This window comes from Paramisgurnus dabryanus, chromosome 10 (genome assembly GCF_030506205.2).
Source record: "Paramisgurnus dabryanus chromosome 10, PD_genome_1.1, whole genome shotgun sequence".
Classification (NCBI taxonomy): Eukaryota; Metazoa; Chordata; class Actinopteri; order Cypriniformes; family Cobitidae; genus Paramisgurnus; species Paramisgurnus dabryanus.
Genome location: NC_133346.1, coordinates 13,168,129 through 13,186,040, shown reverse-complemented (window position 1 = coordinate 13,186,040; position 17,912 = coordinate 13,168,129). Strand labels below are relative to the sequence as shown.

The 17,912-nt window shown below is 35.7% G+C and overlaps 1 protein-coding gene across 1 annotated transcript; it reads left to right on the top strand.

Annotated features, from left to right (window-relative positions):
• Positions 1–183: 183 nt before the first annotated feature.
• On the top strand, positions 184–17,442 carry adgrg4b (adhesion G protein-coupled receptor G4b). The gene is made up of 31 exons (XM_065256306.2): positions 184–334; positions 1,597–1,651; positions 1,952–2,034; positions 2,231–2,881; positions 6,625–6,722; positions 6,809–6,870; positions 6,955–6,996; positions 7,167–7,315; positions 8,843–9,055; positions 9,155–9,250; positions 9,329–9,472; positions 9,668–9,744; positions 9,832–9,914; positions 10,001–10,040; positions 10,145–10,170; positions 10,501–10,649; positions 10,878–11,007; positions 12,496–12,605; positions 12,767–12,971; positions 13,134–13,302; positions 13,504–13,650; positions 13,735–13,860; positions 13,939–13,984; positions 14,073–14,176; positions 15,376–15,497; positions 15,590–15,858; positions 15,937–16,042; positions 16,433–16,713; positions 16,791–16,892; positions 16,972–17,136; positions 17,225–17,442. The coding sequence occupies exons 3-31, from the start codon at positions 1,959–1,961 to the stop codon at positions 17,356–17,358; spliced, it is 4,122 nt and encodes a 1,373-aa protein (XP_065112378.1). The 5' UTR covers positions 184–334; positions 1,597–1,651; positions 1,952–1,958; the 3' UTR covers positions 17,359–17,442.
• Positions 17,443–17,912: the final 470 nt, after the last annotated feature.

Sequence of the window (17,912 nt, the reverse complement as noted above, 5' to 3'; positions counted from 1 at the left end):
TTGGTCGAATGCTCTTTTACCACACAACAGCGACATCTAGTGTTGTATTGTTAAATTAACCGTTAACGGAATTCCAGCATCTGTGGAGCCATAGTATATTTATGGCGAAATGTTGCGGTTAATCTACACACAATTAAATAAATACACACGCTAAACTACACAAAAGTTAGGAAAGGACAATTCACCAACCTGCATGCCTTTGGACTGTATGAGGAATCTGGAGTAAGTTACCCGGAGTAAACCAATGCTAACACAGGTTGAATATACAAACTCCTCACAGAAAGACCTACCGACCCAGACAAGGCTAGAACCAGGCTCTATATTCTCACATCAGGTAATATATTACATTAACACAACATTTAAAGATCTCAGAAGAAATAGACCCTTTGTATTTTTAAACGTACGGGGTTTTCAATCTTTTTGTCAACCCATTGACCTAATATTTCCCCTAAAGTATTGAAGTACATGTGTTTCAATAGCACATTTGCATGTGCAACTTCAAAAACATTTATTTTTCATCCGTTTTAAAGTTTTTATCAGTAATATTTTACATAAATATTGTTATTGTTATTGTTACCTATTGGACTTTTATGTGGTAATAATTTCTCAGGTGGTCCATTAAACCTATCTGTCCCATTTGATCGGTGTAGTGTCACATGCATTTCAAAATACAACATGCGGTGCCACTTTAAAAAAAGAGATCGTTTTGATGAGGGGAGGAGATTTGCGTTTTTGATTAAAGGTGACAAAATCTGACTTTTTCATGTTTAAGTGCTATAATTGGGTCTCCCCAGTGCTTCCATCAACCTAGAAAATGTGAAAAAGATCAACCCAGTAACTTAGTTTTGCTAAACCATTCTCTGCAAGCATGTGAAAAAAATAGGTCATTAAAATGTGGCTCCCCTATGATGTCATAAGGGGATATTACTGCTCCTTAACCTGCACTATCAAACCATGAAACTGCCAAATAGTGCAGATATCAGCTCATTTGCATTTTAAATGACACACCCAAAACGGCACATTTTAGCTCACACATACAAAGTGGCAATTTTAATATGCAATAAAAATTATCTATATAATATTTTGAGCTATAACTTCACATGTAGGCTACTCTTGGGACACCAAAGATTTATTTGACATCTTAAGAAATTCTTGTGAAATGTCCCCTTTAAAGATTATGAGGGCATATGAATTAAAAATAATAATAATAATTATATATATATATATATATATATATATATATATACATATAATAATTATATATATAAAATACCACAATATTACAAAACAAATGACAGTTTTTAATTTTATTTTCATGGTGACTTTAACAAAGAGAAAATGATAGATATTAATTAGCAGATGCAAATGAGCAATAAATGCAATTCAGCACCATGGACAATTCCCATCGTTTAAAATTCTATACATTTCATCATATGTGACGCACTTATAATGAAGTATTCATAAGCTTATGAATGATTAGCTTAATTAATATCTCAGTATGGAGAGAGTGGGAGGTTTGAAGATGAGCACTACCCCTTTGTTATGGTCAAGCCTCTCATGTCAACTTCATACATATATGATCTTTGTCATTTAAAGTCACTCTAAAGCAATGACCTACATGGAAATTTAACACCGGTAGATGCTGAATGAAGTAAGTAACTTTTCTCTGATACATGAATACTTATATGCATGCGTGTTTAAATGTTTCAAATTCCAATCTTACTTAATAAAAAAGATTGGGTTGTGTCTTAAATGCTTATAAAATGAGATCAGGCTTTTCATATCTCAAAGTGCTGTGTGTACACTGTAGCTTAATAATTCCGATGAACGTTGTAAATCAAAATACCCTGAGAAAGTTAAACAAAATCGATTTTACACTTCCTTTTTTCAAACCATAAATGTAAGTTTATTGCACAGCTAGTTATACTTAACAATTGTACTTTTTTATCAGGTAAAACATGGAAGAAGTCAACAAACAGCTTCAGGCTTTAGTAGTCGTCTTTATTCTAAGCATAATAACATGGAGAGATAAAGGTACTTTTGTTGTTTAAACAAATTTGACTTTTTTAAGATTTTAAAAATATTGTTATTGTGTATAAGCAACTGAATGTGTTGTACTGTTTTTATCATTTGATATATCGAATTAGACTTAATTTTAATCTTAATTTGTTTTGGTACTTGACAGAAAGTTAACTGCGTACTTTTGAAATGTGCTTCTTTTACACTTCAGGTTCTGTAAGTGCTGAAAGTTTGTGGGGAAGGGAGATAAATTTCATGCAGAAAGACTGTGGTTACTGGCTTATAAGACCGGAGTACTCCATTCCTGTCCTGGAAGAGTTTAGTGCGTGTGTCAACGTAAAACGAAAGATCGACAACTCACGCTGGACTGCATTCATGTACCTGAATCCTGACAGGACGCAAGTAGAGCTAGGGCTGAAGGGTGAAGAGTCAGACCTTCAAGCAGTGATGTTTGGAAGTGTCTGGTCCGCAACTTTAAATGTAACTTTGGATAACTGGCATTCAATTTGCATTACCTGGTCCATGTTTATGTCTGAGCCAAAAGTCTATGTCAATGGGACCATTGTCGCTTTAAAACTATCGTCTAAAGGATTGCCTGCGTCCCCCAACTGCTGTAGGTTAGCCGCCAATGGTTCTCTGACTTTAGGTGTAGCTCACAATTTTGTAGAGGACAAGATGATCATTGAGACGGGCACTGACCTAAAAGGTAGTTTGAGTCTGTTCAGAGTGTGGGGAAGGACACGTACAGCTGAGGAGATATCGGCAATGGCCTGCACTGATGGGGATATATTGCACTGGGAAGCTCGGATCTGGAACCAAAACCAGAACTGTGATCCAATGCAAGACATCAACCTGCAGTGTGGTAAGTACAGTAAGGCACACAAATTTACACAAGGTTTGAAAGGAAATTATTAATCAGAGGTTCTTATACGCATCTAAAATGACAAAATAGTTTGCTAAAGAGGAAGTATTTTAAATACATTTATATTTACATAATTTGTATATTAAGTATTTTTGACATACTATATAAAAATAATTTGCATTTTGCTAATTGCAAATTGCATATTTAGGGCCCGAGCACACCGGGGTGTGAGGACCCTATTGTTCTTCAAGGAGTTATTATTATTATTATTATTTTTCTTTTTCTTCTCCGACTTCAGCGGGACTTTAGAGGGCCTAAAAATACTCGAAAACTCATGAAATTTTGCACAGATGTCAAGAGTGATGAAAATTGACATGTGGTGTAGGCTTTAGAATTAGGCGTGGGAAAATGGCTCTATAGCGCCACCTACAAATTTTCAACGAAGCAGCCCTCGGACTGTGTTTGACGTACAATTACGAAATTCGGTACACTTCTGTAGTATGACAAGACCTACAAAAAAGTCTCTTGGAGCGAAGCCGTAAACCAAACAGGAAGTCAGCTATTCTGAGTTATTTTTGTGATTTGGGCGCAGTTTTTGTCATTTCCAGGCGTCATACTTTAACTAACTCCTCCTACAGTTTCCGTCGGATCATCTTCATATTTGGTGAGTGTTATCTTAAGGCCTTTGTGATGCTAAATTGCGAAGGATTTGACTCTATGTAAAAATTTGTGTCGGTTCTGGCCCAACAAATTTTGATGTTTTCCAATGAAACAGGAAGTTGCTGGAACTCATGCATACAATGTCCGATCTGTCCCAAATTTCACATGATTGCTAAGAGTCCTGACCTGAACACATCTACATAACAATTTTCATTTATAGCCATAGCGCCACCAGCTGGCAACCTGAAGGAACATGTTTTAGCGCCACTTTCAAATATTGAATTAAGCAGCCCTTGGACTGTGTTTAACTTATATGTACGAATTTCGGTATACTCGTGTATTATTACAAGCCCTACAAAAAAGTCTCTTGGAGCAACGCCCTACACCAAACAGGAAGTCAGCTATTTTTAATTATTTCTCAGATTTTGGCTCAGTTTTTCTCATTTCCAGGCGTCATACTTTAACTAACTCCTCCTACAGTTTTCGTCGGATCATCATCATATTTGGCGAGTCTCATCTTGAGGCCTTTGTGATGCTAAATTGCAAAGGATTTGATTCTATATTAAAATTTGTGTCGGTTTCGGCCAGCCAAAATTTGATGTATCGCTATGAAACAGGTTGCTGGAACTCAGGCATACAGTGTCCGATCTGTCCCAAACTTCACATGATTGCTAAGAGTCCTGACCTGAACACATCTACATGTCAATAGTCACTTATGGTTATAGCGCCACCAGCTGGCAACAGGAATTGACATGTTTACACTGATTATGCAATTTCTGATCTGTCCCAAACTTCACATGATTGCTAAGAGTCCTGGACTGAACACATCTACATGTCAATAGTCACTTACGGTTATAGCGCCACCAGCTGGCAACAGGAAGTGACATGTTTACAATGATTATGCAATGTCTGATCTTTCCCTAACTTCACATGATTAATAAGAGTCCTGGACTGAACACATCTACATGTCAATAGTCACTTACGGTTATAGCGCCACCAGCTGGCAACAGGAAGTGACATGTTTACACTGATTATGCAATTTCTGATCTGTCCCAAACTTCACATGATTGCTAAGAGTCCTGGACTGAACACATCTACATGTCAATAGTCACTTACGGTTATAGCGCCACCAGCTGGCAACAGGAAGTGACATGTTTACAATGATTATGCAATGTCTGATCTTTCCCTAACTTCACATGATTAATAAGAGTCCTGGACTGAACACATCTACATGTCAATAGTCACTTACGGTTATAGCGCCACCAGCTGGCAACAGGAAGTGACATGTTTACAATGATTATGCAATGTCTGATCTTTCCCTAACTTCACATGATTAATAAGAGTCCTGGACTGAACACATCTACATGTCAATAGTCAGTTATGGTCATAGCGCCACCAGCTGGTAACAGGAAGTAACATGTTTACAATGATAATGCAATGTCGGATTTGTCCCAAACTTCACATGATTGCTAAGAGTCCTGAACTGAACACATCTTCATGTCAATAGTCACTTATAGTATAGCGCCACCAGCTGGCAACAGGAAGTGACATGTTTACAATGATTATGCAATGTCGGATTTGTCCCAAACTTCACATGATTGCTAAGAGTCCTGAACTGAACACATCTTCATGTCAATAGTCACTTATAGTATAGCGCCACCAGCTGGCAACAGGAAGTGACATGTTTACAATGATTATGCAATGTCGGATTTGTTCCAAACTTCACATGAGTGATAAGAGTCCTGAACTGAACACATCTTCATGTCAATAGTCACTTATGGTCATAGCGCCACCAGCTGGCAACAGGAAGTGACATGTTTACACTAATTATGCAATGTCTGATTAGTCACAAACTCCACATGATTGATAAGGGTCCTGGTCTGAACACATCTACACGCCAATAGTCACTTATAGTTATAGCGCCACCAGCTGGCAACAGGAAGTGACATGTTTACAATGATTATGCAATGTCGGATTTGTTCCAAACTTCACATGAGTGATAAGAGTCCTGAACTGAACACATCTTCATGTCAATAGTCACTTATGGTCATAGCGCCACCAGCTGGCAACAGGAAGTGACATGTTTACACTAATTATGCAATGTCTGATTAGTCACAAACTCCACATGATTGATAAGAGTCCTGGACTGAACACATCTACACGCCAATAGTCACTTATAGTTATAGCGCCACCAGCTGGCAACAGGAAGTGACATGTTTACAATGATTATGCAATGTCGGATTTGTTCCAAACTTCACATGAGTGATAAGAGTCCTGAACTGAACACATCTTCATGTCAATAGTCACTTATGGTCATAGCGCCACCAGCTGGCAACAGGAAGTGACATGTTTACACTAATTATGCAATGTCTGATTAGTCACAAACTCCACATGATTGATAAGAGTCCTGGACTGAACACATCTACATGCCAATAGTCACTTATGGCCATAGCGCCACCTGCTGGCAACAAGAAGTAACATGTTTTACACTGATTATTCAAAGTCAGATCTGCCCTAAATTTTACATGATCAATAAGAGTCCTGGACTGAACACATCTATGTGCCAATATTTACATGTAGTCACTAATACTCACACACACACACACTCGCTCACTCTCTCTCTCTCTCTGTCTCTCTCTCTTTCTCTCCCTCTCTCATGCTATCTTACATGATGCTACCTCGCTGTAATTTGTAATTAGCAACAGGAAATGTGGCACATTATACTACACTTATAGTACTACACAAATAGTTCACCTATGTTTACATGCTTAAATGCCTATTTACTACTGTTCCCTTTAATTCTTATGCCACGGCGTGGTGGTGTCATGTGTGCGAGGGCCCTTCCATCACTGCTTGCAGTTTTAATGTAAATTGCTCCTCTTGTTGCCATTATGGTCCTTTATATTTTAAGGTTGATTTATTCCCAATTATATCCTATAGGCACATTGTTATTTTTTAGTGTGCAATAGTACAATGGTAGGGCTAATAAGCTTATGTTGCATTAAAAAAATTCACTGGACAGTGGATTTGTTTTCTCTTTGCTTTACTGTTTTTTTTTTTAATATAAATTCCTTATGTTGTAGAATGGCCTTTTTATGAAGTTCACATAGCATTTAGCATCCACCGCAAAGACGGAAACGCAACAAACAATTACGACGCTCGGGATATTGCACATCACTGGGTGAGCTATGTGAACATTTTTACTGCTGCTACCCGTACCACCAAAATAAAATGCAAATTAACGCGTACGTTTTTCTCTTCTCCAAGCTGAGGAACGTTTTGCCATCCCACATATATGTGAATAAAGTCTCAGTGCACCCTTTAGGAGGGTAAGATCCTGTCTTATTGTTCTAGAACAAAATTATGAATGCAGATATTTTTAGGCCAAGTTTAATTTTGTGCTGTACCAACAGATCTCTCACACACAGCCAGTCCACCCCTTCTGGAATCAGCCAGTAAGATTTTCTTCTTTATTTTGAATCATTTTAAAGTGATATATGAAAAAAAATGTTTACTAATAAGGAACAGAAATTATTATTGGTAGATAATAAATGTGCAAATAAAATGCAGAGACAAAGACAGACTATAGTAATTGTCAATGTCTTTTTTTTATATATCTTTATAGGTTTGTCTGCATGGCTTATCTAAATGTGATTCCCAAAGCTGACGTTGGAAAAATGCAGGATGAACTGTCACAAATCCTAACTCCAGGTTACATTGATGAACAATGGAATCTATTACCAACTTCAGACTCCATCTTCATATACCCGCTTGGTAAATCAACCAGTTAATCCAGGATAGCTAGTAATGGGTGGCCAAGCAAATTAAGAGTTTGGTTCCAAAATGCTATAAACGCCATTAAACAAAATAGTTACCGCCAAAATCAGTATTGTATCAGGTCAGTATTAAAAAGTACATTCTTAATTTTCGCAAAATCCGATATCCGCCGTGTTATTCTGTCATCTTTTCTCCCTTTTTCCAAATGCGACAAATTTCAGTCCTCCTTCTCCGCAGAATGCAATAAATCCGCTTAACCAATCACAGCAAACCATTCCACGCATTTTAAACAATAATGGTGGCGCTTTGAAGACACACGGAATCCTAGTTTTCCTTATCGACTTTGTACTTCGTGATCAACAAACAAACACAAACAAAATAGTAATTTTGATGGCATTGATAAACCTGTGGTGTTTTTTTATGGCGGGGAAGAAATGTAAGCTATCAAAATCGAATCATTTACGTAAGAGGCACTCGGGAGACGGAAAAATGCCGGCTGTTGCTTGTTCTCACACGACAGAATCAAGCTTCTGTCATGCTAACACATTGACCCCAGGGAAACTTTCCATTATTTTACTCCAAGTCAACTTAAATCGAGCAGGACCAAAACATTTTACAGCTGATCGCTGTCAAAATTTTTTTGTGAAGATGTTCCCGAGAATGACAGCAGCAATGACAGTGTTCTTAATATGACAAAGTAAGTGTTTTGATTAATGCCATTAATGTTTATCTTTTTTTAATCAGTGTATATCACTAGTCAACTAAATGAATATAACATGGCAAAGATGAATGCACATTTATATACTGATTCAATAGATTTATAGCATTTTGCAGGAAAAATAATCAGTTTTTATAATAAATCTTTGAAAATCTAATGTTATTTTAACCTAAAGATGCTATGTGAAAGTTTGTAACAGAAAATAGTGTCTTTCATCTTGTCACTTGCTTGGTATAGAAAACACATTTTTACCCAAATTAGTCAAAATGGATTAACCAAACTCTTCAAATGCACTCCAGTTAGAAAACAAATAATATGAAAGGTAACACCTTACAATAAAGTTGTATTTGTAAACATAAGTGAATGAATTACCTAGCATGAAGTAACAATATGCATTATGGAGGCATACCGCGGGCGAAGCGAGTCACGTGTGGATTGCCAACAAAACACAGACATTTAATGCAGTTTTACTTACCGCCTGCGACTCATGACCTGGTTGGGCCCCATTTCAACACACACGCACAACTCCTCTGCTACCCCGGATAAACAAACTACATCCATTGTTTCCATAACAAATGATTACAGAATTTTCATTTTTGGGTGAACTATCCCTTTAATAATTCAGAATACATGACTTGCTTTAGACCACTGCTTCAAGTTAAGGTTAGATAGTTTTATCTAATGCTAATTTGGGACCATTGGAGTGCAATGTTTAACAAAGCGAATTGAAGTTCATTCAAGTGAATGTGAATTTTTGTAGAGATGTATGCATGATTTTGAATTTGTTTTAATCTCTATATTTTTAGATGATCTCACATCAGACCCATCAACAGTAGTCACTGGGACCTTGGCTCATACAACTGAGAGACCAACAACCACATCTTTCCAACCAACATCTACAACAGAAAGTGTCACCATTGAACAAACCACACCCACAAGCCCTATAATAATAGAAACAACTGTAACAGAAAGTTCCTCAACGATTACAGAAGCATCTGTTTTTACCTCGACCACAACAAGTTCGTACCAGAGCCACGTGTTTGTTCAAATCTGTCTTATGTCTTCAATATGCACTTTTATCTCTGACTGTATCTCTTTTTACTGTATCTCTTGGATAGGACTTACCTCCACACCATTCATAACAACAACCATATCGTCTGTGACAACTAAAGACGCATCATCCTCAACTGCAATGGCGTCAACAATTTCATACAGTATGTGCATACATATCTTAAATGATACATAGAAACAGATCAATATTTTCACTGAATGCATCATCTTCTATTCAACAGTCACCACCGTACCGTACATGAATACAACTTTAGCAGAAAGTTCTTCGACAATAACTGAAGCCACTGTTTCATCTTCCACATCCAGTCAAATATTAACCATATCCACATGCTCTTCTTCCATTTCAACTGAAGGACGAAAATCAGGTTACATGTGTTTTGATGTTAACGTTTTAAGATGCACACTCTGAAAAAAGGTACTAAAGTTGTCCCTGGTACAGATATGTACCTTTGAGGTACCTTTTTTCTGAAAGTGTGCTGTTTATATATAATCCTTCATATTTAGTGAAAATTATGTTTGTTTAGTCATATAAAATTACATAATGTTTTTGCTTAACACAGACCGCTTTTTCAATGTCAACCTCACTGTGACTATACATGGCTTTGGGTATAATCCTGATAGCATAATTCAAGTCTGGGTATGATACCAAAACACTAAATAATCCCAAAAGTATTACATATCAAACTGGAAACTGTACGTAAGTTATGTTTTATCATCTCTACAGCTTTATGAAACTCTGTCTAGTGAAAACATTGCCGTGCTGAACCTCAGACGCTATACCACCTCAAAACATGCACAGCCAGAAAGGTTAGTCAATGTTTTTATAATATAGAAGAGACAAAGTTTTATAGCCAATAAATATCCAAACACGCATTTTTCAAATCTGCTTTCAGTGTGGAAAAACATACAAAATCATCCAAAGTGGTGGAGAAGGTTTGTGCTCCGAGTCAAATATTGTTTCTGAAAGCTGAAGTTGCAATGAAGTATTTTGGTATTTTTACTATTTTGTGATCTTTTCTCATTAATTTGTCCTGCAGCGTCACATAAAACATAAACAAACAAGGTAAGATCTTTAATATTAAAAGTACTGAAATGGATAGTTTATCTAAATTTTTTTAATTCTGTCATCATTGCTCACCCTTGTTTTGTTCTAATTTGAGTTTATTTAATCTGTTAAACACTGTTGTACCCATTGACTTCCATTGTATTTGTTTTTCCTACTATGCAAGTTAACTCATAAAACACTATGATGGTGTAAATGATGACAGCTTTTTATTTTTGGATGAACTATCCCATGAATAGTGAATGTAAATGCCAGAAGGTGACACTTTTACAAGCATTGTTCTTTGTAATTTAATGTGGTTGTCTGATTTAAATCTCTGCTTGTTCTCAGCCATAGCTGCACCTTTCAAACTAAGGTAACAACTTCCCTAAACATCAAAGAGACACAAGAGCAGATTCATAAGCTTTTGGACAAACCTTACACCATAGGAGCAATACGCTTGGATACTCGACCCGAGGACATTTTAATTTCTCATATTGGTACGTGCATATTGTGTTTAAAGTCCATGCACTAGGAATCACATCATGTTCAATTTCGCACTATAATTAAAATGTACTGCATGATGGGGAATGATGGGAAGAATGGCACATATGGTCACCCTATGCAACTATGTATATTTACATATGAAATACTTTGGACAGAAACTGAGCAATATGCAATTCTGTATTAACACACAGAGTATTCTAAATATAACTCTTATATTACAGATCCAGGGTCGTGTCCTGAACACAACCATCACACCAGACAAGGTCTTTTCAGATGGCCCCAAACTGAAGCAGAGATCAGCATCTCGCTTCCATGCAAGGGAAACCCTCAAAATAAGGCAGATAGAAACTGGTAAGGGTCTCTGCTGTGAATGACGTGTACAGTAATTGCAATTTTTACCTAAACAGAATTCACATTGGTATTTATGCCAATAAAAATTGACATCTGAGATATCAGTATAGTTAAAACATTTGATAAAAAAAAAAATTTTATGGTTAGTTTAACATTTGGATTGAATTGCTCATGTGTGAAATAATGACAAATTACATCAAATTGAATCATCATATTTAATCATATTAATAATTTCTAGGGCTTTCAAAAGATTAATCGCGATTAATTGCATACAAAATAAAAGTTTGTGTTTGAATAATATATATGTGTGTGTATTTTATGTATATAATACACACACATGCATGTATGTATTTAAAAATGTATATACAGCGTGAAAAATAAGTAATCAGTAAGGGGATTTTTAAGTGGGCTATTTACACAAAATTTCCACCAGATGTAGCCACCAAGCCAAATATTGAATTCATACAAAGAATGCAGAACATTTAAGTATACAAGTTGAGTCATAATAAATAAAGTGAAATGACACAGGGAAAAAGTATTGAAAACTCTTTATTTAATACTTTGTAGAAATGCCTTAAAGAGAAATGCCTTCTAGAAAAATCTGGTGGACATTTTATGTCAAGAGCCCACTTAAAAATCCCCTTACTGATAAAAATGCTGATGTGTCAAATACTTATTTTCCTCTCTCTCTCTCTCTCTCTCTCTCTCTCTCTCTCTCTCTCTCTCTCTCTCTCTCTCTCTCTCTCTCTCTCTCTCTCTCTCTCTCTCTCTGTCTCTCTCTCTCTCTCATATATATATATATATATATATATATATATATATATATATATATATATATATATACATATACATATATATATATATATATATACATATACATATATATATATATATATATATACATATACATATATATATATATATATATATATATATATATATATATATATATATATATATATATATATATATATATATATATATATATATATTATATATATACAATTTTTTTGTACATGTATGTGTATGTATGTGTGTATTTATATATACATAATAATTAATTACACAAAATGCACACACACATATTGCACATATTATGCAAACACAAACTTTTATTTTGTTTGCGATTAATCGCGATTGCTTAATGAGATGAAAAGAGGAAGCCATCTGATTTCATAAGGGCTGCTGTAAACCATTAAATCATATTTATGTTCCAGATAGTATAGCTGGAACTGATTGAAGGATCAATTTCATTGCAGAAGGAAAGCAATCCATGTGTGCTTTCACATTGTACAATTCGTTTTTACTACAGGTCTTAAATATGAGCTCTAACTCTAAAGATAGTTATGTTTAGAGTTCATATTTACTTAACAATTGCATAACATTATCTTATAGCATAGCTCTCCTGTACAATTTGCAATAATAAGCGGGAAAGTCGATACAAATAATTCATGGTTTGATAGGTTTACTCAATTTCTCTCCAAACAGTAAGCTAGATGCGGCCTCTAACAAGGCTGTCTGGAGCTCTCCAGACTTGACGCAGTGTAAGGTGGTGGTCAGGAGTATTACAGACCTGAAAGACATTACAGTTACTACAGGTGAACTTTACATCAGATGAATGAGCATTCATTTAAATAGCATTGAATTATACATAAATCGATTTGAATCATATTACAGTAAAGATTTTAGTTATATTGATTATGCATGGAATAATACATGATATATATCCAGATAAAACCTATATATTAACTCTTTATAGACAATGCAGAAGATATTCTGAATATAATCGAAGACGTGCTGCATGAGAACAAAGATTTGGACGAGAATGAGCTCGCAACGGTGCTGCAAAAACTGTCCGATGTGATCAATGTCAGTGCCATCACCCAGCAGTTGGGAGAAGTCATTATTAACATCACATCTGACATACTGGAGTCGGAAAGCAACCTGGTACCTTTTACCAACAGGTGTGCATTACACCGAGCTAGCATGTGTGACATCTTATTTGTTTTAGACTGATTTAGTATTGAAATATATTGTGCATATATTATATTATTTCTGCTGTTATAGACTAAGTGGAGGTTTTACGAGATGCTCATGTAAACAAATCCTTCTCCATATGTACATAGCATTTTAAACATCACAGAGGCGGTTGGAGACCAGATGTTCGGTTTCACCGGCGAGTCAACCAGTTTAGTAGCTCCTGCCTTGGCAATATCAGTTGTCAATATTGACCCAGAAATTTTTCACAACCTTACCTTCGGAGTCTCGTCCACTAACGAAGGCAGTTATCCTGAGGTAAACACTCTCGATTAAAGTACAGTAGGTGAACTGTGGTTGCATATGTAGGCCTAAACTACATTTTCCTCTGTAATAATATAAACTAACCAGTGGTTTCTAAACCGGGGTATACAAGGGTATGATAGAGATACACAAACTTTATTTGAAATGAAAGTCTATAAAAACAGAGTTATGTCTTTCACTGTTCTTCTGCTGTAGATTTATATCAACCAGGATCCTTTTGATGATACAGTAGCTTTCATCGCTCTGCCCTCTGTAATACAAGAAAGCTTCCCCATCCATAACCACACCAGCCCTCGTGTTCAATTTCAGTTTTATGGAGTTTCAACTCTTTTTAAGACAAAGGTGACTTCATCGCACTGTGAAAGATCTTAATCGTTTCGTTGTGACAAATGATTTTGGCCGCCTACTTGTGTGAATTTGTTTCAGAATGACACAAAAAGAAAGCAGCTGAACACTTATGTGGTCTCTGCAAGTGTAACTAATGCTACGGGCAGCATCCAAAACTTAAAGGAGTATGTGGCTGTTACTCTGCACCATTTAAAAGCCAAGACAGTAAGTAACGCTGTTGGATGCCAAACATTAAACAGTGGCAGAAATATATTTAAATGGTCTTCAAATTGTTTTTGACAGCATGACCAGGATGTCATGTGTGCATACTGGGATTTCAATAAAAATGGTAGGTCATATATACATCCTTGAATCTAAAATAATTCATTTCAAACTGGGTGCTGTATTTTGTTATTTGTGTGTGTATTTTGTCTTAGATGGATATGGTGGATGGAATCCAAATGGATGTTGGACATATAATGTCAGTAAAGACTACACAACCTGCCTATGTGATCACCTGACTCATTTTGGAGTGCTGTTGGTATGATGGAAATTCGATTTTATTAGTCGTACCTATTTTGAGCATAATGTGGTCCGATCACATCAAATATATGACTCTGGACCACAAAACCAGTAGCACGGGTATGCTTTGTATGGGTCAAATTGTTGCTTTTTCTTTTATACCAAAAATCATTAGAATATTATTAGGGCTGTCAAAAGATTAATCGCGATTAATTGCATACAAAATAAAAGTTTGTATTTGCGTAATGCATTTGTGTGTTTACTGTGTGTAATTATTTTGTATATATAAATACACACATACATGTATACATTTAAGAAAATTATTTTTATCTATATATAATATATACATGTTAAAGTTTCTTAAATACATACATGCATGTGTGAGTATTTATATATACAAAATAATTAGATACAGTGCACACACACACATTGTTAATATATATATATATAAAGTATATATAAAGTATATATATACTTTTTTGTATGTGATTAATCACGATTAATCTTTTGACAGCCCTAAATTTTATGTAAAGATGATTTTACATAGATATATTTGTACATTTCCTACCGTAAATATATCAAAACTTTTATTTCTGTAAGTGTTTGCAGTGATAAGGACTTTATTTGGACAACTTTAAAGGTGATTTTTATTGCGTATTTTATTTGCACCCTAAAGGGGGTCGCACACCAGACGCGCAGCTCAACGCCGCGTCGAGTCGCATCTAGGACATCTCGGAGGTATCGTAAACCGGAAGTGCACATTAAATAGCGCAAGCTTAGTCAGATAGCGTCTAATTCAAAATGCTAAATATTCGTTAGCAGCCAATGTTAATCGTTAATGATTTGGGACAAAAATGATGTTAAACTATGTGAGTGGTGCCACCTGTCTTCGCCGGTGTGCGTATACTCATAGAAAACAATGTGTTTGATTTTTTTAGAACAGCGCTGCCGCGCATCCGGTGTGCGACCCCCTTAAGATTCCAGATTTTCGAATAGTTGTATCTTGAAAGAAATATTGTTATATCCTTACAAACCATACATCAATGGAAAGCTTAATTTATTAGCTTTCAGATGATGTATAAATCCCAAGTTCAAATATTGACCCTTATGACTGGTTTTGTGGTACAAGGTCACATATGTTGTTAACACATAAGGGGCGGTCACTTTGGTCAAAGTATTCAATGTGTATGAAACTAATAATGTTTCTTTAAAAAACAGGATGTGTCCAGAACTCCCATTGATGAGAAGAATGAGAAGATCCTCACCCTTGTCACTTACATGGGCTGTGGTGTGTCGTCTTGTTTTCTGGGGATCACGGTGCTAACATACACTCTCTTAGAGTAAGAGCTCTGTTGCGTTATCACTATTGTGATCAATAAATCCACCAGTTTGACTTTTAGCAATAACTGCAATGCATTGCATTTTAATACAGGAAACTAAGAAGAGACTACCCATCCAAAATTCTGTTAAATTTATGTCTGGCTTTACTGGGACTCAACCTGATTTTCCTGCTAAACTCCTGGATCTCATCCTTTGAGATCTATGGCCTGTGCGTTGCTGTGGCAATGACTTTACACTATTTTTTATTGTCATCCTTTACATGGATGGGTCTGGGAGCTGTGAACATGTACTTTGCTTTGGTCAAAGTATTCAATGTGTATGTGCCCTCATACATCTTGAAATTCTGCCTTCTTGGCTGGGGTAAGGCATTTAAAACATGTTTTTCTTTATCTACAGTTGAAAGGTTGTCTGTTTATGATGTGTTTACTCTTTTCCCAGGTATTCCACTGATAATATGTGGATTGGTATTGGCTGTGAAGAGAGATGCATATGGAATGATCACTTCCAGTGATTCCAAAATGACATTGGATGATTCTGATATGTTGTTAGTACTGCAAGTTCTGCATGTTCATGTTTGCACATTTATGAAAATTAGAGGATTTCGAGCAGCTTTATATATATACAGAGGGAAAAATAAGTATGTGACACATCAGCATTTTTATCAGTAAGGGGATTTCTAAGTCACTTTATTTATTACGACTCAACTTGTATACTTAAATGTTCTGATTTCTTTGTATGAATTCAATATTTGGCTTGATGGATGGTGGAAATTTTGTATCAATGGCCCACTTAGAAATCCCCTTACTGATAAAAATGCTGATGCAGTGTATTTGTTTGCCCTTTTTTGTAGCATGAGAGCAGCATTATGAAAAATATGCTTTTGCATTACCATCCAGTGATACACATGAAAAATATCTGTGTCTTTCATTCCTAGCTGCTGGGTGCAAGATGATGCGGTTTTCTATGCGTCAGTGGTGAGCTACATCGCCTTCATACTTCTATGCAACAGCTCCATCTTCTTAGTGGTTCTAATCCAGATAAAGAACATGCAGGTCAATCAACCCCCGGGAACTCGCAGTGGTCTTTTGAAAGACCTGAGAGCTGTGGCGAGCCTTACCTTTCTTTTAGGTCTCACCTGGGGTCTGTCTTTTTTAGCTTGGGGTCCGATCAAAGTATTTCTCCTCTACCTGTTCTCCATTCTCAATAGCCTTCAAGGTATGAAAGAGATGCAGATACCATTAATTAAGATTTCATTTTATGGGTGCCGTTAACACAGTGACTTTTTGTTTCAGGATTCTTTATTTTTGTGTTCCACTGCCTCATGAAGGAGAATGTACGCAAGCAATGGAGAGTACATTTATGCTGTGGAGTTTTCAAACTAGAAGATTACTCCGGTAAAGCGTGAAAATCCTTTTTTCTCACAATGGTAACAGTGTTGCAACACACAAACACTAATTTCCCGATTGTTTTCAGAGTGGTCCCAAACTGCAACCGTGCTTCCCAAACCGAAACCCATTTCACCAAATAAGTCTCCTTTTATTGCTTCTGTGAGATCCATTAAGTCTAATTCAACCCAGAGCTCGACAGTTTCCTCAGAATACAGTCAACGTCAAGCGTCTATCACAGGACCCAATCTGGGTAGGATGATATAAACAATATGATATATACACTTGAATGTTATAAATATGTGCATAATTTGTATTTTTGTTAAATTTTTCTGTGATAGATTTTGTATATGACAACATTTTGGTACTACCGAGGGCCAAGGCAGTACCTGTACTGTCTGTAATTCAACATGAGTCACCACCAGCAACAGGAAATGGACATGGTTATTTTCAAAGACAAAGGATGGTTTTATAAATTTGATTATGTGTATTAACTAAATGTAAGTTTTAAAATGTCACCATGTTATTTAAGAGAAACATATCGGGAGGAATCAGCGTTTCACGGTGTGTTAATAAATCAGTTTGATGAATTGTTTAATTACATAACATGATATACTGTAATAATATGCATTTTTTGCATTATTATTATAATACAAATCTAGATGAGCTGTTGTACCTTCAGGTAATATATTATGTTATGATTTGTTATGTTATTAAAATGTTATTACATTACATTACATTATATATTATTTGGTTTAGTTTAGTTTAGTTTTATTTATTTCTAAAGTACATTCCTAGTACAATCAATGTTGTAATAAACACTATTAAGCTTCCATTATTTGTTTTGTGAAAAAGTTTAATTTGTTTTATTAAAAAAAGGTCTTTCCGTCTTAACCCAGTCGGCATTTCAACGTTGATTCAACGTTGAATCAACGTCAGATACCAACGTTGAATCAACGTTGGATTACCTTTCGGTTTTGCAAAAAATTTCAACGTTGAAATCACGACGTTGTTTCAACGTCACACTTT